The following is a 23,066-nucleotide window of genomic DNA, read 5'->3' on the forward strand; positions in this document are numbered from 1 at the left end:
GGAAAGTCTGAGCTCTAGAAAGATGCTTGAGTTTCCGACTTGGAATTCCGAGTGTTCAAAACTATTTTTCCCTGTTGGAGCTTGTTTTTTTCCAGAGTTCCCAGTTGTATTGAACTTACTAAAGTCATATATTTCTGAGCAAAAGCACATGCCGGCAATCCTTACATCTGTAGCAAAGGCAGTACAGTAGACGGGCTAAGGCTGCTTCTCCAATAGAAATCCCTGATCACACTTGTAGGTGATGTCATGTTGACATTGGCCAAGCTAAGCTCATGCGTAGAAACATATCATCGGGTCTAACTGGCGTCTCATGCCCAACTGCGCATGTGTAGGCCATCAACTCAAATGCACTCCTTCAATATAAAGTATTTTTTGACGAAAATGAAAACCTATCAGTTGGTCACTTTCACAAGGTTCAACTACTTAAGACATTGGCTCGAATCTAGGTTGTGCCTTTAGATTTCGAGAAAATTAACAACTAAGGAAGAATATTCACTCAAACCCCTAAACCCGGCCTGGTCTGTTTCACAAGCGTTCTTGGAAGTCTCACAATGTTGCTCCTCTGGGATTAGAAAATGTGTCGGTAGAGCATCAGGAGAGGGTGGTTTTGTCACTCTATAGCAGCACAGGGTTGGGCAACTTTGATGGGGGTGGGGGCCACAAAAAATCTGAACTCATGAGGGGCCGCAAAACATTTTAGTGACCCCCCTCTTGACAGCGGAGAGACCATTTTTTTGTTGTTGTTGCAATTCTGCACATTTTACCATGGGCCGTAGAGAAAATGTTGCCATTTTAAGGCACGTTTGCTGCAAGAGGCAGTTTTTAATATGATATCTGTTTGAGAGTGACTGACAAAATCAATGTGGGAGCCTCGGTCGGTAATTCGACCATGATTAGGGCTACTACAGGTTTAGATAGCTAGCTGCTGAACTAATTTACCAATCTAAAAATGTTTAGCCGACATGGGCTAATTGAGTGACTACATTGCAGAATAATAGTGAATACATCAAACTATGAAATAACACACATGGAATCATGTAGTAACCAAAAAACTGTTAACAAATCAAAATATATTTTAGATTCTTCAAAGTAGCCACCCTTTGCCTTGATGACAGCTTTGAACACACTTGGCATTCTCTAAACAGTTTCACCTGGAATGCTTTTCCAATAGTCTTGAAGGAGTTCCAACATATGCTGAGCACTTGTTGGCTGCTTTTCCTTCACTCTGCAGTCCAACTCATCCCAAACCATCTCAAATGGGTTGAGGTCGGGTGATTGTGGAGGCCATGTCATCTGATGCAGCACTCCATCACTCTCCTTCTTGGTCAAATAGTCCTTGAACAGCCTGGAGGTGTGTTGGGTCATTGTCCTGTTGAAAAATAAATTATAGTCCCACTAAGCGCAAATCAGATGGGATGGCGTATCGCTGCAGAATACTATGGTAGCCATGCTGGTTAAGTGTGCCTTGAATTCTTAATAAATCACATACAGTGTCACCAGCAAAGATCCCCCACAGACGTGTCGCCCTGCTTAAGCCAGTACATGTCCAGGCCCGTCTGAAGTTTGCTAGCGAGCATTTGGATGATCCAGAAGAAGATTGGGAGAATGTCATATGGTCAGATGAAACCAAAATATAACTTTTTGGTAAAAACTCAACTCGTTGTGTTTGGAGGACAAAGAATGCTGAGTTGCATCCAAAGGACACCATACCTACTGTGAAGCATGGGGGTGGAAACATCATGCTTTGGGTCTGTTTTTCTGCAAAGAGACCAGGACGACTGATCCGTGTAGAGGAAAGAATGAATGGGGCCATGTATCGTGAGATTTTGAGTGAAAACCTCCTTCCATCAGCAAGGGCATTGAAGATGAAACATGGCTGGGTCTTTCAGCATGACAATGATCCCAAACACACCGCCCGGGCAACGAAGGAGTTGCTTCGTAAGAAGCATTTCAAGGTCCTGGAGTGGCCTAGCCAGTCTCCAGATCTTAACCCCATAGAAAATCTTTGGAGGGAGTTTAAAGTCCGTGTTGCCCAGCAACAGCCCCAAAACATCACTGCTCTAGAGGAGATCTGCATGGAGGAATGGGCCAAAATACCAGCAACAGTGTGTGAAGACTTACAGAAAACGTTTGACCTCTGTCATTGCCAACAAAGGGTATATAACAAAGTATTGAGATACACTTTTGTTATTGACCAAATACTTATTTTCCACCATAATTTGCAAATAAATTCATAAAAAAATCCTACAATGTGATTTTCTGGATTCATTTTTCTCATTTTGTCTGTCATAGTTGAAGTGTATCTATGATGAAAATTACAGGCCTCTCTCATCTTTTTTTAGTGGGAGAACTTGCACAATCGGTGGCTGACTAAATACTTTTTTTGCCCCACTGGGTATATATCTTGTTTTTGAGATATTGATCCGAGGGCCATTAAAAGGGCGACCATCCCTGCTCTAGTGCATTCACAGATTGATTAAAAGCCAACTTGATCAAAGTAATGTAAAATAATGAATAGATGTGTAATGTTCACAGTGGTGGGGGCAGACATTTTGATCAAGAAAATAACTTTCAGAAAATATGCATATTTTCTCAAACACTAAACATACCGATATGTATTTTACAGTTATAAGGTGAAATCTTAGTCATTTTATTATTTGATTATACTATATTTAGAAAGCATAAAAGTCATTTCAAGCTGTATTCATACAGTTTTGTTGAAGAATATTTCATGTTTTCATATTTTTATCATATTTGTACTGTGTACTTGAGTTTGTGTCCTCAAAACTGTCTACACCTTAGCAATTTATAATTATTTTTACCAGAAATGTGAGATTTAAACCTTTTTTGGAGTATGCAGAATTACAAGTTATTGTTTATGTCCCTCTTATGATAAATAATTACTTTTGAGGATTACATAGATTACACTTTATTTTTATATATATAGATTATGTTTAGTTACATTTTACTGGTTCAAATCTTGTCGTGGAAATTACCACCAGGGAGTTATAGTCAAACTCAAATGAATCATTCTTTATTATCAGCAAGTTGGAGAGGTTCCAACAAACTTAATGCACCATAGTACACATCTGTCAGGAGCTCTGCCGGGGCAGTCCTATTAGTTCTCTTATATACGGCTATACAAAAAAACCTACATAGGCATGGTTCATAGGGTTGGTTCCTGCATGTGACTGGCACCGTCTCCTACCTACATTTATAGAACATATTCTGGGCGTTCTGACAGAAAGTCTGAAGAGGGGGACCATCTCCCCCTCATATCTCTAACCAGCACCTATAGGAACCAATGATTGTATGAGACAAGATGTACAATTAAAGGCTATCGCTTCAGACAAAAAAACATTCTGTATACTCCCCTCTTATCACTCTCTGATAATTATTATTACATTTTATTCATTTGGTTATTGCTTAAAATATCAAAATACATCATTATAAGTAAACAAAATTAAAGCATAAAAACCACAGACACTTTCAAACCCTTCATTCTGGGTTGTACACTCCAACTAGTAACTGATCCTTATTCCATACCCCTTACTTGTAAAACCATTGCAGTAGAATATTTTAACTTAAGACCTTCATTTCATACAGTTACACATATGCTTGATTACACAATTTAATTTATGGATTCTGGACTGACTTTGTCTTCTTCCTTCATGTTCCTAAGAGAGTGACTAGAACTATTGATAAATTATCCAAACCAAATTTAAAATAACAGTCCCTACTGCGTCGCGTTGAGTCTATCACTTGAATTTAAGACCCTCAACTTAGTACACACTGGCAGAATGTACATTTACAGACAGGGAAATAAATATACAGCATGTACTACTAACATTGACATACATTATATTCATCTTATATTTCTAGCATTACATTTTCTCATCACGGCCCCCATTTGTCCCTGTGTTAATGACAAGTCAGTATCTCAATACATTTTTTGTATAAATTACTATACATTTTGCAGTGTGCAGACCTCCAGAATCAACCTGATACCCCAAATAAAACTTTTTGGACAAGTATAAATCAATTACAGGCACACTTGACCACCCCCATCCTTCCCGGCACTCATTCTTCTGGTGTTTCTTCATTTTCTCCTTCAAATAGTGTTTCAGTTTGTCTTCTCAATGGCACATGTTCAAAGTGGATGGCCCTTGATAATGTCCCGATTCCAATATCTGGGAATAATCCGATTTTTCCCAAGCAGACAAATCTCTCACCTTTAGCCGCCACCACCATCCTTTACGGTGCATTAAGTCCTGTCCATTTTCCAACTAGTACACCAGCAGCAGGAGAGAAGTTTGGACGGGATCTCTCCATACACACTCCACGTGGACTCATGCTGCCCTCCTGAGAGAAAAGGCAGTTGATAGCTTCGACTAGATGCTGTGTACAGGTTGCTGGCTCGGACTCAGGTAGAAGTGGTGAAGGACAGGGCCATAGTTAATGCCATTGTCGCCATTAATTCAGCAGGTTAGAGGGGGTGAGGCTCACACTGTTCTCGGTCAAATTAACCCTTCCATGCATTTAGAAACCATCTATGGTCACATTCACCATAACACAGAGAGAGAGGACAAACTATTTACTGTATGACAAATTATTACTACTACCATTATTCTTAATACAAATTTCAAAAACAAAATCTCAAAGAGAATAACAACACACTGTTGAAACCAAATTGGCTTATGCTCCCTTATCACATTGGCGACCTCACCGCAGAGGGGCACTTCATTTAATGTAACAGCCCAGCTAACAAAAAACGTTCCCACAACTTTGGAGAACATTCCCTTAAGAGTCTCAGCAGACCATTAACTAATGTTTTCATAGGAATGTTCCCGTATGTGAACTTACCCAGAATGTGGTTACCATGTTCTCAGAATTTAAGATATGTTCTAGACAAGCTTCATGGGAATGTTGTAAGAACATTCAATCAATCAAATTGATTTAGAAAGTCCTTTTTACATCAGCCAATGTCACAAAGTGCTGTACAGAAACCCAGCCTAAAACCCCAAACAGCAAGTAATGCAGATGTAGAAGCACGATGGCTAGTAAAAACTCCCTAGAAAGGCCAGAACCTAGGAAGAAACCTAGAGAGGAACCAGGCTCTGAGGGGTGGCCAGTCCTCTTCTGGCTGTGCCAGGTGGAGATTATAACAGAACATGGCCAAGATGTTCATAGATGACCAGCAGAGTCGGATAATAATAATCACAGTGGTTGTCGAGAGTGCAACAGGTCAGCACCTTAGGAGTAAATGTCAGTTGGCTTTTCATAGCCGATCATTCAGAGTTAGAGACAGCAGGTGCAGTAGAGAGAGAGTCCAAAACAGCAGGTCCGGGACAAGGTAGCTCGTGCAGTGAACAGGTCTGGGTTCCATAGCCGCAGGCAGAACAGTTGAAACTGGAGCAGCAGCATGACAGGGTGGACTGGGGACAGCAAGGAGTCATCAGGCCAGGTAGTCCTGAGGCATGGTCCTAGGGCTCAGGTCCTCTGAGAGAAGAGAGAGAGAATTAGAGGGAGCATACTTAAATTCACACAGGACACCGGATAAGACATGAGAAATGCTCCAGATATAACAGACTGACCCTAGCCCCCCGATACATAAACTATTGCAGCATAAATACTGGAGGCTGAGACAGGAGGGGTCGGGAGACAATGTGGTCCTGTCCGACGATACCCCTGGACAGGGCCTAACAGGCAGGATATAACCCCACCCACTTTGCCAAGGCACAGCCCCCACACCACTAGAGGGATATCTTCAACCATCAACCTACTGCCCTGAGATAAGGCCAAGTACAGCCCACGAAGACCTTCCCCACGGCACAAACCCGATGGGGGCGCCAACCCGGACAGGAAGATCACGTCAGTGACTCAACCCACTCAAGTGATGCACCCCTCCCAGGGACGGCATGGAAGAGCACCAGTAAGCCAGTGACTCAGCCCCCGGAATATGTTTAGAGGCAGAGAATCCCAGTGGAGAGAGGGGAACCGGTCAGGCAGAGACAGCAAGGGCGGTTCGTCACTCCAGGGCCTTTCCGCTCACCTTCACACCCCTGGGCCAGACTACACTTAATCATAGAACCCACTGAAGAGATGAGTCTTCAATAAAGACTTAAAGGTCGAGACGGAGTCTGCGTCTCTCACATGGGTAGACAGACCATTCCATAAAAATGTAGCTCTGTAGGAGAAAGCCCTGCCTCCAGCAGTTTGCTTAGAAATTCAAGGGACAGTAAGGAGGCCTGCGTCTTGTGACCGTAGCGTACCTGTAGGTATGTACGGCAGGACCAAATCGGAAAGATAGGTAGGAGCAAGCCCATCTTATGCTTTGTAGGTTAGCAGTAAAACCTTAAAATCAGCCCTAGCCTTAACAGAAAGCCAGTGTAGAGAGGCTAGCACTGGATTAATATGATACAATTTTTGGTTCTAATCAAGATTCTAGCAGGCGTATTTAGCACTAACTGAAGTTTATTTAGTGCTTTATCTGGGTAGCCATAAAGTAGAGCATTACAGTAGTCTAATCTAGAAGTGACAAAAGCATAGATGAATTTTTCTGCATTTCTGATTTTTGCAACGTTACAAAGATGGAAAAAAGCTGTCCTTGAAATATGCTTGATTAGTTCGTCAAAAGAGAGATCAGGGTACATAGTAACGCCAAGGTTTTATTTGAGAAGACTGTACAACCATCAAGATTAATTGTCAGATCCAACAGAAGATCTCTTTGTTTCTTGGGACCTAGAACTAACATCTCTGTTTTGTCAGAGTTTAAAAGTAAACAATTTGCCGCCATCCACTTCTTTATGCCTGAAACACATGCTTCCGGGGAGGGCAATTTTGGGGCTTCACCATGTTTCATCGAAATGTACAGCTGAGTATCGTCAGCATAGCAGTGAAAGTTAACATTATGTTTCCGAATGACATCACCAAGAGATAAAATATATAGTGAAAACAATAGTGGTCCTAAAACGGAACCTTGAGGAACACCGAAATTTACAGTTGATTTCTCAGAAGACAAACCATCCACAGAGACAAACGGATATCTTTCCGACAGATAAGATATAAACCAGGCCAGAACTTGTCCATGTAGACCAATTTGGATTTCCAATCTCTCCAAAAGACTGTGGTGATCGATGGTATCAAAAGCAGCACTAAGGTTTAGGAGCACTAGGACAGATGGGGAGCTTTGGCCTGATGCCATTAAAAGGTAATTTACCACCTTCACGAGTGCGTTTCTTACACATTGTTTGTCTTCAGGAAGGCAGTGAGTTGATACACAATTATTCTTGCAACATTCCCATGAAACGTATCTAGAACATTAATATCTTATGTTCTGAGAACATGGGAACCATGTTGTGTGTATGTTTGGTGGGACGTTGATGGAATATTCTCCTAACCCACAGAAAACTGGACACATGAATGTTCTTGCAACGTTCTCATGAAACGTGTCTAGAACATTACCATTGTATATTTTTAGAATGTGGCAACCAGGTTCTGGGTATATTCTGTTTGACTATAAGGGAATGTTATAACTAACGCCAAAACATGCTAAAAAGGTTCTCTGAAGGTTTATGCCAACATAGATAGAATGTTCCCATAACTAACGGAAAACTGGACACAAACATTAGGGGAACATTACGGGTAACATTACAAAAACATCCTCTCTCTATAATTGTTTGCTGGGAGGCTTTTAAAGTTCTATATTCTTGCTCAATTTCTACAATTTCTATATCATAGGGAAGCAAAATGTACTCTTTGTGTAACAACTCACAAACCGTTGTGCTTGTAGACTCGAAAGGAAAGTAAAACAGATAAGTGCACGTCTTTCCATCTTGACAATACATAAGTGAATAATCTCCATCATTAGATAAAACCATGGTCTCAGGTCAGTGACGTCACTCAACAACGCATATAGCCAAGACTGAGCTAACATTATCAGCCCTGTAAGGCTTAGAGAAAATGGTCAAACTAAGACATGTGGGGTGGGGGTGTGCTATGTGCCCTATATATAGCCTTACTACTTGTGCCAAGGATAGTTCATTCTTTGGCCAGATAGGACCCAGGGACCAGTCCTGAAATGCCGTTTCTCTCCACAGTCCACCAGCCATCCATATCTTGTTCAATGACCACAACCGTCTCCCCTGCAAACATGGACAGCTCGTCCTCACCCTAGAAATGGACAAGGCCGGGTTAGGCAAGTTGTGGTTCAAATGTTACATAGACGTGAATCCACTCATTCTTAGTGTTGGCCTATATGTTGAATGCAGCATATAGAGTGTCAGAGTATTCTGACCTGAGCAGCATAGTCATACATAGCCTGGTACTCCTCTCTGCTCTCTGAGATGGTTGGCTGCACTTGCTGAAATCCAGGAATGGAGGCGTACACTCCATCTGATGTGTTGGCTAAGGATTACACAGAGGCAAGCAGATTAATCATTTTTTTGGTCAAGCCACTGGCAGTTTGAAACCTCATTACTACCTCTATTAACTGAACTAAAAGAGTAAGCCCATGTGATGTCGTGTCAGACCCTGCTTAATATTGCTGAAACAGATACTTTTATGCGAAGGGACAGTCACCCTTAGCGGCGGTGGCAGAAAGACGACATTTCTGTTTTTCAGGGATATGGTATTTTTAACCTAACCTCCGTTTCCCCTGAAAAACAGAAGTGGGAACTCCGCTCAGGCGTCATTCTAGGCCTGCTACGTTAGGGTAAGGGACAGTTGACCTGCAATCAGATGGATGTTTGTGCCCCCTGGTTGTCAAGTAAATAGATTGAAAACCTGCATGATAAAGTTATGGGCTACTACTGTTTCCAAATTATGAGTGGAACAAGACTTTCCCCTTTTAGATAAACACAATGCATTGTTAAGAGGGAACATAGAAAAAAACATACATCACAATCATCTTCGTCTTTGTTTTTACCTGATAAGTAACAATGTAATGAGAGTGGAAAAACATTATATCCCTGATCCTGTCCACAAAATGGTTTCTATTGACAGTCCTACACAAAATGAAAAGTACCACAATTACTGTATTTACACTGAACAAAAATATAAACATAACAACATGCAACAATGTCAAAGATTTTACTGAGTTACAGTTCATATAATGAAATCAGTCCATTGAAATAGATTCATTAGGCCCTACCTTATGGATTTCACATTACTGGGAATACAGATATGCATCTGTTGGTCACATATGCCTTAAAAAAAAATGGTAAGGGCGTGGATTAGAAAACCAGTCAGTATCTGGTGTGAACACCATTTGCCTCATGCAGCGCAACACTACTCCTTCGCATAGAGTTGATTAGGCTGTTGATTGTGGCCTGGGGCCTTGTCCCACTCCTCTTCAATGGCTGTGCGAAGTTGCTGGATATTGGCGGAATTGGAACACACTGCCGTACATGTTGATCCAGAGCATCCCAAACTTGCTCAATGGGTGACATGATTGGTGAGTATGCAAGCCATGAACTGGGATATTTTCAGCTTCCAGGAATTGTGTACAGATCTGAAACATGAGGTGATGGCAGCGGATGAATGGCACGACAATATACCTCAGGATCTTGTCCGGTATATCTCTGCATTCAAATTGCCATTGATAAAATGCAATTGTGTTCGTTGTCCGTAGCTTAAGCCTGCCCATACCATGACCACATGGACACCATAGGGCACTCTGTTCACAACGTTGACATCAGCAAACTGCTCGTCCATACGACGCCATACACGTTGTCTGCCATCTGCCCGGTACAGTTGAAACCGTGATTCATCCGTGAAGAGCACAATTATCCAGCGTGCCAGTGGCCATCGAAGGTGAGCATTTGTCCACTGAAGTCGGTTACGATACCGAACTGCAGTTAAGTCAAGGCCCTGGTGAGGACGACGAGCACGCAGATAAGCTTCCCTGAGATGGTTTCTGACAGTTTGTGCAGAAATTCTTCGGTTGTGCTAACCCACAGTTTCATCAGCTGTCTGAGTGGCTGGTCTCAGACGATCCCGCAGTTGAAGAAGCCAGATGTGTAGGTCCTGGGTTGGCGTGGTTACACATGGTCTGCAGTTGTGATGCCGGTTGCGTGCCAAATTCTCCAAAACATCGTTGGAGATGGCTTATGGTAGAGAAATTAACATTAAACTTTCCGGGAACAGCTCTGGTGGACATTCCTGCAGTCAGCATGCCAATTGCACACTCCCTCAAAACTATAGACATCTATGGCATTGTGTTGTGTGACAAAACGGCACAATATAAAGTTGACCTTTTATTTTACCCAGCACAAGGTGCACCTGTGTAATGATCATGCTGTTTAATCAGCTTTTTGATATGCCGCACCTGTCAAGTGTATGGATTATCTTGGCAAAGGAGAAATGCTCACTGACAGGGATGTAAACAAATTTGTGCGAAGTAAAGTGAAATAAGCTTTTTGTGCGTATGGAACATTTCTGGGATCTTTTATTTCAGCTCATGAAACATGGGACCAACATTTCACATGTTACATTTATATTTTTGTTCAGTGTTGTTACAGTAATTTTAGCAGCATACATACCAGTAGGTGGTGCTAGTGGCTGTGAACTGTCATTGACGTTTGTTTTAGAGCCAGTCGATGAGTTCCCTTGCAGAAGGTTTGAAAACCTAAAAGTAATTCAACAGAACTTGTTTTGTTTCACATTGTAAAGATGTTGTTTTGCTGGTTACATTATTTCAAATATGCATTCTTGTAGTGCAACAACATCATAAAAAAAAATGTCTCTAACCTCTTCATAACTCCTCCTACAAAGCAGGCACTGCCATTGCTGTCTGTCGAGGGCTCTCTCTCATAATAGTTCTCAAACACAATGGGAGCTGGGAAGAAACCACAGGCATTCAGCAAAGCAAACTCACCAAAGGCCTAAGTAATATGGGTATCACAGAAAGGTGGGTGTACTGCAAAGTGTAAACACAGGGGGAACACATTATTTCTCCATGTGGCCACATACAGTGCCTTGCAAAAGTATTCAGACCCCTTGGATTTCTTCACATTTGATTGCGTTACAAAGTGGGATTAAAATGGATTTAATTGTACTTTTTTGTCAACAATCTACACAAAACGGTCTTTTTATATATTTGAAAATAAAAAATTCATGACTAAAATAGTCATTGCATAAGTATTCAGCCCCTTTATTTAGGCACGCCTAAATGAGTTCAGAATTTCACATTTGGCTCAGCAGATCACAAAATAAGTTACATGGGGATCTATTTTCAGATCGCGTTAAGGCGACACGAGTGTCAAACGCATGTAAGTTTGCAATTTTGTCATGTAAAAACTGGCACACTGGCATTTTCCAGCTCTAACTCCAGGTTTGGCAATTTACCTGTCTTATATCAACTCGCTTGCCCACAGTTAAGCACAGACAAAATCCTAGAGGAAAACCTGCTTCATACCAGAGACTGGAAGAGGAATTCCCCTTTCAGCAGGCCAATAACCTACAACACAAGGCCAAATCTACACTGGAGTTGCTTACAAAGAAGACAGTGAATGTTCCTGAGTGGCCAATTTATCTACTTGAAAATATATGGCAAGTTTTGAAAATTGCTCTATAGCCATGATCCCCAACATCTTGACAGAGCTTGAAGAATTTTGAAAAGAATAATGGGCAAATATTGCACAATCCAGGTGTGCAAAACTCTTATAGACTTATCCAACAAGCCTCACAACTGTAATCGATGCCAAAGGTGTATATAACGTGTATTGACTCAGGGAGCTGAATACTTATGCAACGACTATATTTTAGTTATATATTCATTAGTATTACATATATATATATATATTTTTATATTTTTTTTTATTATTCCACTTTATTCTTCTATTCTTCCACATTACAGCGTATTTTGTGTAGATTGTTGACAATTTAATTAAAAGAAAATCAATTTCAATTTCACATTGTAACAAAAGAAAATGTGAAGAATCCAAGGTGTCTGAATACACACTCTATTCTCATCAATATTTGAATAAGTTGACATTTAAAAAGTTCAGAGATAATATTGAAATGTTCAGACCTGGAACATATTCATGTACACAAACCAGGAAACTGGACAAGTGGTGTACTGTACTTACCTGGTGGACTTGAGCCAGTGCTTTTCATCTCAACAAAGCAGTCATTGTCTGCGGTGATGTCACACAGTTCTAGAGTTTTCCTCACTTCTTCATAACACTGAAAGTATATTTTGGGCACTGCTTAAACACATTAAATTGGTTTTCTTTGTTAATTACTAATCAGCTCTACAGCCCAGTTATAATCTAGTAGTTATTTAAGCTACTATATGGTACAGTCCATACAAATTCTGTATATTGTCTTATATACTGGATTACAGTACAACATGGTAAGGGAAGACAAACTTCACCAACCTCATCATCTTTGACACATTGCATTGAGAATTGGTTACAGTGGACCCAGATGGCATTCCTCAGGATGTTGATACGATCTCCCTCCTGCTGCTGAAAGATCTGCAAACCAAATTTCCATTGTATGATTCATCTGTATTGGATGGACATCCCCTTTTTACAACAATCTGTGAACCAGCAGCTAGTCTGATAGGAAATATTTACGTAATTTCAGAAATGTTTGTCTCATCGTACTGTTCAATCCAACTTGAATTCTTTTCTAGGACTAACATCAGAATATGGCTTAATGTACCTCACAAGTACTCTCGTGTGTAGTTTCCCATTCTTGACGAATCTTGTCTAGCTGATCAATATTTGACATGTATTGTTTTTCTGCAAACAAAGAAAAGGTGGTACTCAGATAATACACAGTCCTTTATGTTTCTCTCATCTCACCTTTTATTCATATTTTATATTACAAAACATACACATACAAACAACAGTATACAGAGACACACAAACATCAACGACATCACACCTGCCCAGACCCACCTGCTCCCTCACGCTCTCCATCTCCAGCGCCCGCATCACTCTCCGCCACATGGCCGAAAACTGCACCATTTTGTTTCTCTCGGTCACCCACACACTTTCAACATTTAGATAATAAAACATTTTGACCATTCCATTGTGTTGACGGAGGATTGGTTGATTTCCAGTTTAAGTATACACGTTTTTTTCAAGATGATTGACAAGAAAAGTATCGTCCAACCCATCGGGCTTCTCACTGCATCCTCATATGCCATGTCTTTAAATATGCAGACAGACGGAATGAAAGTAATTTCACCACATTGTAATATTTCTGACTGCCAACTGTATAACTCCGCCCAAAACTTTTGGACTTCATAGCTTTCTACACCTGCATTGCTAGCTGTTTGGGGTTTAGGCTGGGTTTCTGTACAGCACTTTGAGCTGGCGTAAGAAGGGCTTAATAAATACATTTGATTTGATTCCTAGAAGGCAAGGATTTTTGAGTCATTGTTAGTTTTACATTTAAGACATGATTGCCGTTGTGCTATAGAATTTGTGAATTTTGTCTTACGTAATAAATTCTAAACATTAATTTATACTGGATTAACCCTACATCTTTGTTAACTGTAATTTAGTTAGTTATGTGCCAACATTCCCTCCATCTTTTGCCAATAACAGTTAAAGTCTTGGTTCCAATAGTATATATTTTTTTCTAAGAGATTGTCAGTTGTGCATGTTTCCTTTAATGACTCCTATGCCGGAAGAATTTTTGAAGGTTCAGTGGAGGGAACAATATCTATGGCCTTTCGAAATATCATCTGCACATTAGAAGCCAATTCCAAGATTACTTGATGAAATAGGAACTGAAGTCATTGCACAACAGTTCATTTCTGCTAAATCTCATCAATATGGCGATGAAAGGGAAACAAAACCAAGCTGTCAAATCATGCTGAGGCTTCTCAGCAATCTTGATTTCGAGGATCTTTAATTAGCCAAGTCATAGACTGCCTTTATTCGTAGTATTTAGATTTTTTTTTAAATAGGAAAAGATAGGAGCTCATTAGCCTAATATCCCATACCTGCCTCTGCTGCTGCCTCCCTGCACTGCTTAGACTTGTTGTGCACCTGCAAACGAACAGGAATGTTACTGTGACTGGCAGGAAACCATTGCATAAATGTCAGGACTAAAGAGTATGGAAATGATCTTCCAATTACATAATTGGAAATCCTTTAGTACGTCTTTAAAGAGGAAATGATAGAACAGAATTTCTATTTCAACACTCAGTTGAAGAGGAAAGTTGCAGTAATCTTCATGAACAACGGTTTTACTTAATGCCCCACACAGCAACAGTGCAGAATGCGTGTTTCTATTCACTCTATGATGAAAGTCCAACATCCTTTGCAATACACATCCTTTGTAATTATTCAAACAACTCAAAATATGTACAGACTGAACATACAGTAGTTGTCGGTCAATCTTACACAAGTACTCAGAGGGAGTACTAATTTCATACAACTTAATTGTCTATTTCGAAGCCTTGTTCCCATTGTCAGGTAAGTAGATGTGTTGTTCAGTGTGGATGGGAAGAGTAAACTTATTTACCCTCTCAGCCTGCTTGGGTGTGGTGGTAGCTACACTGATCATCCTCTCAGCAACTTGCTCGGCCTCATCCGCCTCTCTGCACCTCTGGTCATAAGTTCTCTTAGACTGGGAGGGAAAGGACACACAGAAAGGGAACCTGTTGTCTGGTTTACAATACTACACAATGTACATACCTCCAATTATTAGATATTGACAGCTATTATTATTATTTGAAACTTTACAGGAAGTTGCTGCAAGATGAGGAACAAAGTACAATTGAGAGCGAGAGATGTATGTGTAAGCAGAGAGACTAAGATAAAACAAACAAAGCCGAATTTGCTAAGCCGAGAGTTACGATGTTTCAGAGGCGCTCCCTCGGCTTGCCACAGAATTCATACATCCACTACATGCCCTATCTGGACACCTGCTCATCGAACATCTCATTCCATTCTGGGAAGGCTCGCAGTCTGCGAGTAAGGAGGCCTTCAAACCTGACTCAGTTACACCAGCTCTGTCAGGAGGAATGGGCCAAAATTCACCCAACTATTGTGGGACACTTGTAGAAGACTTCCTGAAACGTTTGACCCAAGTTAAACAATTTAAAGGCAATGCTACCAAATACTGATTGAGTGTATGTAAACTTCTGACCCACTGGGAATGTGATGAAAGAAATAAAAGCTGAAATAAATAATTCTCTCTACTATTATTCTGACATTTCACATTCTTCAAATAAAGTGGTGATCCTAACTGACCTATTTTTACTAGGATTGAATGTCAGAAATTGTGAAAAACTGAGTTTAAATGTATTTGGCTAAGGTGTATGTGAACTTCCGACTTCAACTGTATATACAAAAGTATCTCCAGTACATATTGTGCACTCACATTTACACTGAAGCGTGTTATACCTCTACACTCTTTCCACAGCTCGTCTTTCTATTCCACCCTCTCTCACAATGCATATGACTTTAATGGCCCTCCTTGTTTCCATTTTTATCTGTATGCGCTTGGTGGTGTGCCTTATATGTTTTGTGTATATAACCAATTTACCAAAACCTTAAGGTTTTCTTGAACCATACTAACCAAAGGTTCTTTGTAAGTAAAGCTAAAATAACCCTGACACATTGAGCCCTACCTACCACAGACAAACATAACTATAAGTTTCGGGGTTTGACGTCACACAAATAAGCATACAGATAAAGAAATTAAGATGGTTTTTGGTAGGAACTGTGCTCACCTCCATTGTTTTCTTGTGTAAAGACACCTTTATCTTCTGAACCTTGTCCATGATGCCTTCAAACTGAGACAGAGGAAAGTATACTGTGACTGATGCACAAATTGCTGATCAAATACAGATAAATAGTGGATGTCTGTCCTTTATCATGGAAAACAGAAAATGGTTATGAACATTTGATATCAAAGTATATGAATTAATTGTACAACATATGTAGATATTCACCACTATGAGCTAACAATAGATTGTCTTTAGACATGTAAAGTTCCAAGAATATGACCTGAGATACTAACTTACAGAAATCTATGTACTGCATCTCACTACAGTGTTTAGGTGGGGAGATTCACATTAGGTGGGACAACTCAAACCGTCCAGTGATTCTGGACACATTATAGGGTGATTATAGTAGCCACATTACTTCACTGTCTGTCAGATAGAAGTAAAAACTCCTGTGCAATTTCCTCATGTGGGTGAACACTGTAAAGGTCAAACCAAAACCTTTTTTCTCTGCTCTTTCTGTCGCTCCCTGAACTGTTCCATCCTCTTGACCTCTTCCTTTAACACCCCAGACAGTTGTATGTGTAGGTTCCCAATGTTCTCAATTTCTACAAAACATGAGATTTGACAACATTACAAATCTGGGATGAAGTAGAGTGCCGCTGACAGATGTTGCAACTGCATAGCTAACAGGTGGACAAGTTAAGTTGTGTTCTACTTACGGACTTTGAGTTGGTCAAGGGATGCTTTCAAAGTGCTGTGAAAAGCAGATAACTGTGAGAATTTGCAGATACATTCATTTCACACACACACCTCTCTCTCTATCCACCAAAAAGTAAGGCATTTAGTTTCCATGAATCCTGAGAGCAGAGCCACTCACTTGATCTCACAGAGTCCCCCTGCCTTGCGTGCAATCATCACCAACTCTTTGCCATATCTCTCTTCAGCAGATGCCCTACCCAATGGAAACACAATATTTCTTAATTTATAATTGTGGCGTAATATAATTTCATACACAATGTAGGAAACGCTTTGCTGACAACAATTACCTCATCTTCAAGAGCTCCTCCATATCTTTGCACATCCGTCGACCCTCACAGAGCCTCTGGATGAGAGCCTCATATCCCACATTACTGATGAAATCCACTCCCTACAACCATACATAATCATACCATTATCTTAGCAACCTCAAATAAACAAATATGTTTTAATATAAAGGTCCAAAGAAAGTCATTTTCAAAAAATAGATGAAACAAAGCAACTATTTTCAAAAAATCAAAGCAACTTTAATCAGCCACAGCCTTTATTGACACTTATCCAGCTTTGTGGTGTTTGGCAAAACAAAATGATTTCATGGATGCTGTGTACATAATAGTACTGAATGCCAGTGCAGGTGAAAGTCATAAACATGTTATATGATACATCACCTTCAGTGGGGATGTTGCTGGGCCCACACTGTATCACTCATACCTTACAGTACATACCACCCAGTTACCACAGGAAAACAACCATAAACAGTAATTGGTCATCACATACTTAGCAGTATCAGAAATGATTCCACTGTCAACCACCTTATGTATCAACAGCAAACAATTGAATGTGTTCTGTTAGCTGAACTTTGGCTTATGCATGATTGTGTACTATGTGAAGTCCAAAATAAATAAATAGATGTAGAATACAGAATGCCAAATACTGGTATTTGTATTACACAATATCAAACATAATTCAATGCCAAAAATATTTCATACAAAGTAATAAGAAAACATGTACAATAAGTGAATGAATTTCATGTGTTCATTTTCATTTGTAAAGGTTAGAAGGGGATTATGGTACTGAGCCTGTAATGCAAATCAACCCAGAAGTTGTCTGTGGCTTTGTAGTTCTGACAATGCATCACAGTCAGAAGATAGAAAACAGAAAGAGTGGGGAGCCTGGCCTGTTCACGGTTGGGTTCGTTTCAAAGGAAGTTCAGCAGGAAAGGCTTATCACACTTACCGACCCGCTGAAAAGAGCAATCCAGCTAAGAGAATGAGCTACAACCAAGTTGTGTAGAACATTTGTCAGCGACTATTTTACAAAAATGGGGCCTAGTTATTTAGATAAATTATATAATACACCAGTACATTTATTATTCCACACACTGAATAGCAAGTTTACACAAAAATAATTACTAATACATTTCTTAAACATAGCATCTGAAAAGACGTTTTAGTCAAGAAATTGGCTGAGGCCATAAAACAAACACATTTGTAAACTACAATCTGAGAGCCAATGAGACATACTATGGTTAATTTAGTAAAGTACTGCCTCTGAAGCGGGTATAATGTCTTAGGTGTTATGTCATCACAAAAACATAACGGCAGGTCGCCTAGTGGTTAAGAGCGTTGGGCCAGTAACCGAAAGATCGCTGATTTAGATCCCTGAGCTGACAAGGTAAAAATCTGTTGATGTGCCTTTGACAAAGGTAGTTAACACACTGTTCCCTGGGAGGTCGTCATTGTAAATAAGAATTTGTTCTTAACTGACTTGCCTAGTTAAATAAAGGTTACATTTAAAAAATAATAACCAAAAAATTGCCTCTGTGCAGTGCATTTCTAAAAAATAACCTTAACCTATCTTAAACATAGAGATCATATGGATTGAGCATCAAAGTAGTTAGTCAGTATGTTAAAGTAACTCACCCAAAATACATTTTTGAATTGTAAAGTCATCTCAGCAAAAGACCAAATATAATATACTCTGCGAGTGGATTCAGTAAAGAAAGCACTGATGGTTGTCAAAGCCAGTGAAGATGTACGCACAGGAAACCCCCAGCTGGAACACAGGGCTTGGTTCACTAGTTTGACTCAAATGAGGAAGTGTTTTGGTGTGGTGTCAGCTACCACATACAGCCTGCATCTAAGGTAACATTTAAGTTGGTTGTTATTTGATAGATACTGTAAGTACATGCTTTTAGACATCTTTCTAAATGTTTTCTATAAATTATCATTCCAGCAACCCATCCTGCTCTAAAGTACATAAACAGACATTATAAAGCAGGAAAGTGAACTCAGAATTTACAAACCATTCTGTCTATCATAGTATGTTGAGAAAAAAAACAGCATTCCTCTGTGCTTACCATTAGTTCGAACATCTCCAATAAATTCACTTAGACTAATGAGCTCATCTTTCGCTGTGTCATATTCACTCAACACATTTTCATGGGCAAAAACCTAAAAGAAAAATGAACAGCAAAATATTAACCGCATCAAACATTTCATTCTGCATCCTTGCTCATCTAAATAGTCTACCATTATCTTAGCAACCTCAACTAAACAAATGTTTTAATATAAAGGTCCAAAGAAAGTCATTTTCAGAAATTATTCCACTGTCAACCACCTTATGTATCAACAGCAAACACTTGAATGTGTTCTGTTAGCTGAACTTTGGCTTATGCATGATTGTGTACTATGTGAAGTCCAAAATAAATAAAGAAAAATGAACAGCAAAATATTAACCGCACCAAACATAAAATTCTGCATCCTTGCTCATCTAAATATACACGTAAACAGCTTGTTCTGTGTAGAAATGTCTCACAGTCATGTGATCCACTTCAGATGGGTATGTAAATGTGAGAAACTTGGTTAGGTTAAGGCCATCCACCTCAGCAAAGTCAAAATGCTTATTTTATTTTAATGTGGAGCTAAAAAGGAAAAGATTGATAAGTACTGTGAGGTGTAGAGCATGTGCAATCCATATGTTGTCAACAATAATTTTATTTTACAGACTAACTGGTAAACTAAGGTGATCATACAAGTCTGAGAACTCTTCCCCATGATGCTCCAGAACAGCATTTTCATCAATATTACTCACTCAGTATCTGGAGCATCAGCATTTGTGTATTCGATTACAGGCTCAAAATGGGAAGAAACAAAGAACTTTCTTCTGAAACTCGTCAGTTTATTCTTGTTCTGAGAAATGAAGGCTATTCCATATGAGAAATTGCCAAGAAACTGAAGATCTCGTACAATGCTGTGTACTACTCCCGTCACAGAACAGCACAAACTGGCTCTAACCAGAATAGAAAGAGGAGTGGGAGGCCTCGGTGCACAACTGAGCAAGAGGACAAGTACATTCGAGTGTCCAGTTTGAGAAACAGACACCTCACAAGTTCTCAAATGAAAGCTTCATTAAATTGTACTCACAAAACGTCAACAGTGAAGAGGCGACTCCAGGATGCTGGCCTTCTAGGCAGAGTTCCTCTGTCCAGTGTCTCTGTTATTTTTCCTTTTATTTTTTATTGTTCAGTCTGAGATATGGCTTTTTCTTTGCAACTCTGCCTAGAAGGCCAGCATCCCGGAATAAGAACATGAATAAACTGACGAGTTTCAGGAGAAAGTACTTTGTTTCTGGCCATTTTGAGCCTGTAATTGAACCCACAAATGCTGATGCTCCAGATTTCTCAACTAGTCTAAAGGACAGTTTTATTGCTTCTTTAACAGGACAACAGTTTCCAGCTGTGCTAACATAATTGCAAATGGGTTTTCTAATGATCAATTAGCCTTTTAAAATGATAAACTTGGATTAGCTAACACAATGTGCCATTGGAACACAAGAGTGATGGTTGCTGATAATGGGACTCTGTATGCCTATGTAGATATTCCATTAAAAAATCTTCCATGTCCAGCTACAAGTCATTTACAACACTAAATGTGTACACTGTATTTCTGATCAATTTGATGTTATTTTAATGGGCAATACATTCTCTTTTCTTTTTTTTAAACCTGATTTTAAATGTTTGTCAGAATCTGTATCAATCTTCTTCATGATATCCATCATTTTTTTCCAATGCTCAGCTGGACAAAAATAAATAAATAATAATCTCTGTCCTAAAACCCAAGTTCTAGAAATGGAGAGATAGTGAATATGACTGAGAGGGGAAAACATTATTCAGATGATTATTCAAAAATGTAAACCTCAGTACCCAGCAGAACAGTGGTTTTCAACCAGGGGTACTGGGACCCCTGGGGGTATTTGTCCAATCCACAGGAGGTACTTCAGAAAACTCACGAGACCATAGGGTTACTGGTAAAATGCACATGAGGGGGTACTTTAGGGGTACTCTAGGCAGAATAAAATTCAGTTGGTGGTACAGTAACCAAAAAAGTTTGGGTACCACTGCATGTCATGCTCAGTGCTGGTGGACACAATGTTCTTCATGATTGTGGGAGCTCTTTCCAAAGGCACAGTGCATCACAAGCAATACAATGGTAAAAACAGCATATTCCATCTATGAAGAAGGAAAGATGCATAATGTTACAGTAATGTTTGCATCTTTTGTAAGCTTAAAGAGGTATACAGCTTTAGAATGATTATATACTGTAATATGTTGTCTGATTCTACACTACTATGAAAAACAGAAGACTAGCGCCACCTGGTGGTGGACATTGAAGAGAGTGAGTTGGGAGTAGGGGCAAAAACAATGCATACAGTAGATACTTACTGTAGCTAGCTATATCAAACACAGGAGGCTAGTGGCACCTTAATTGGTGAGGACAGGCTCGTGGTAAATGTCAAGAGCGGAATGATATCAAATACAAAACGAGCAGTATGGCTTGTGGCATTGTTTTGCTGGAATGTCATGTCAGGATGAGACTGCAGGAAGGGTACCACATGAGGGAGGAGTATGTCTTCCCTGTAACACACAGCGTTGAGATTGCCTACAATGACAACAAGCTCATTCCAATGATGCTGTCACACACCGCTCCAGACCATGACTGACCCTCCACCTCCAAAGCTATCCCGCTCGGTGTAACGCTCATTCCTTCGACGATAAACGCGAATCCGACCATCACTCCTGGTGAGACAAAACCGCGACTCGTCAGTGAAGAGCACTTTTACCAGTCCAGCGACGATAGGTTTGTGCCCATAGGCGACATTGTTGCCGGTGATGTCTGGTGAGGACCTGCCTTACAACAGGCCCACAAGCCCTCAGTCCAGCCTCTCTCAGCCTATTGTGAACAGTCTGAGAACTGATGGAGGGATTGTGCGTTCCTGGTGTAACTAGGGCAGTTGTTGTTGCCATCCTATACCTGTCCCGCAGGTGTGATGTTCAGATGTACCGATCCTGTGCAGGTGTTGTTACACATGGTCTGCCACTGCGAGTTCGATCAGCTGTCCATCCTGTCTCCCTGTAGCGCTGTCTTAAGCGTCTCACAGTACGGACATTGCAATTCATTGCGCTGGCCACATCTGCAGTCCTCATGCCTCCTTGCAGCATGCTTAAAGCATGTTCACGTAGATGAGCAGGGACCCTGGGCATCTTTCTGAAGGTGTTTTTCAGAGTCAGTAGAAAGGCCTCTTTATAGTGTCCTAAGTTTTCATAACTGTGACCTTAATTGCCTAGCGTCTGTAAGTTGTTAGTGTCTGTATGTTCATTAATTGTTTATTGTTCTTTGAACAAGCATGGGAAACAGTGTTTAACCCCTTTACAATGAAGACCTGTGAAGTTATTTGGATTTGTACAAATTATATTTGAAAGACAGGGTCCTGAAAAGGGACGTTTCTTTTTTTGCTGAGTCTAATATGGTAATTTTAGTATACTCCAAGCGCACAGTGTCCTTTCAGTTGAGTGTACTAGCCTTCTGTCTACCGGAAGTTAATGCTGTTGCTATTCAACTTCTTGCTAGCTCGTGGTAATGTCTGGAGCGGAATGGTATCAAATACATTGAACACATGAGCTGTGTCCGAATACCTATACTAACATACTTTATACTACATAATTAATGAGTATATTCTACATACTATTAGGTAATTTTTGTATAGTGCAAACAAACATTATCCTTTCAGTTGAATGTACTAGCGCTTCGTCTGTCTTCTGTTGATGCTGTTGCTTTGCAACTTCTTGCTATCATAGTTAACAAATTACTAGCTAGACATCTTACGACTTCATTAGCAATGTACATTGACAACGCACAATGACTATACCACTTAGCTAAGCATTGGGTAGTTAGTTAGATAGCATATAGTTAATATACTGACAAGTTCAATGTATTAGTAGCCAACTAACGTTAAGTAGCTAGCTAACATTCTGTTACAGACAAGCAACTGTAACGGATGTGAAATGGCTAGCTAGTTAGCATTTCAATCGGTGTCGTAACTTGCTCTGAGACGTTGAAGTAGTGGTTCCCCTTGCAGTCACTGCAAGGGCTGTGGCTTTTGTGGAGTGAGGGATGACGATTCTTCGAGGGTGACTGTTGTTGATGTGTGCAGAGGGTCCCTGGTTCGCGCCCGGGTATGGGCGTTATACTGTTACACAAAATACTGTAATGATATGCTCTGTGGTTTGTGTAGCTAACAAATTGTCAGCCAACGTTTCAAAAGTCATTACTTT

The 23,066-nt window shown here is 40.1% G+C and overlaps 1 protein-coding gene across 1 annotated transcript; it reads right to left on the minus strand.

The window, feature by feature from the left end:
- Positions 1-5,231: 5,231 nt before the first annotated feature.
- On the minus strand, positions 5,232-19,204 carry LOC124036509 (proline-serine-threonine phosphatase-interacting protein 1-like). The gene is made up of 16 exons (XM_046351189.1): positions 18,376-19,204; positions 16,744-16,844; positions 16,575-16,649; positions 16,417-16,451; positions 16,196-16,302; positions 15,701-15,763; positions 14,488-14,592; positions 13,964-14,009; positions 12,670-12,749; positions 12,381-12,479; positions 12,090-12,186; positions 10,750-10,837; positions 10,542-10,627; positions 8,297-8,406; positions 8,022-8,172; positions 5,232-5,499 (listed from the first exon to the last, which is right to left on the minus strand). Exons 1-15 carry the CDS (start codon positions 18,403-18,405, stop codon positions 8,041-8,043), a joined length of 1,254 nt encoding a protein of 417 aa, XP_046207145.1. The 5' UTR covers positions 18,406-19,204; the 3' UTR covers positions 5,232-5,499; positions 8,022-8,040.
- Positions 19,205-23,066: the final 3,862 nt, after the last annotated feature.

The sequence above is a fragment of the Oncorhynchus gorbuscha genome, linkage group LG01, assembly GCF_021184085.1.
Source record: "Oncorhynchus gorbuscha isolate QuinsamMale2020 ecotype Even-year linkage group LG01, OgorEven_v1.0, whole genome shotgun sequence".
Lineage (NCBI taxonomy): Eukaryota > Metazoa > Chordata > Actinopteri > Salmoniformes > Salmonidae > Oncorhynchus > Oncorhynchus gorbuscha.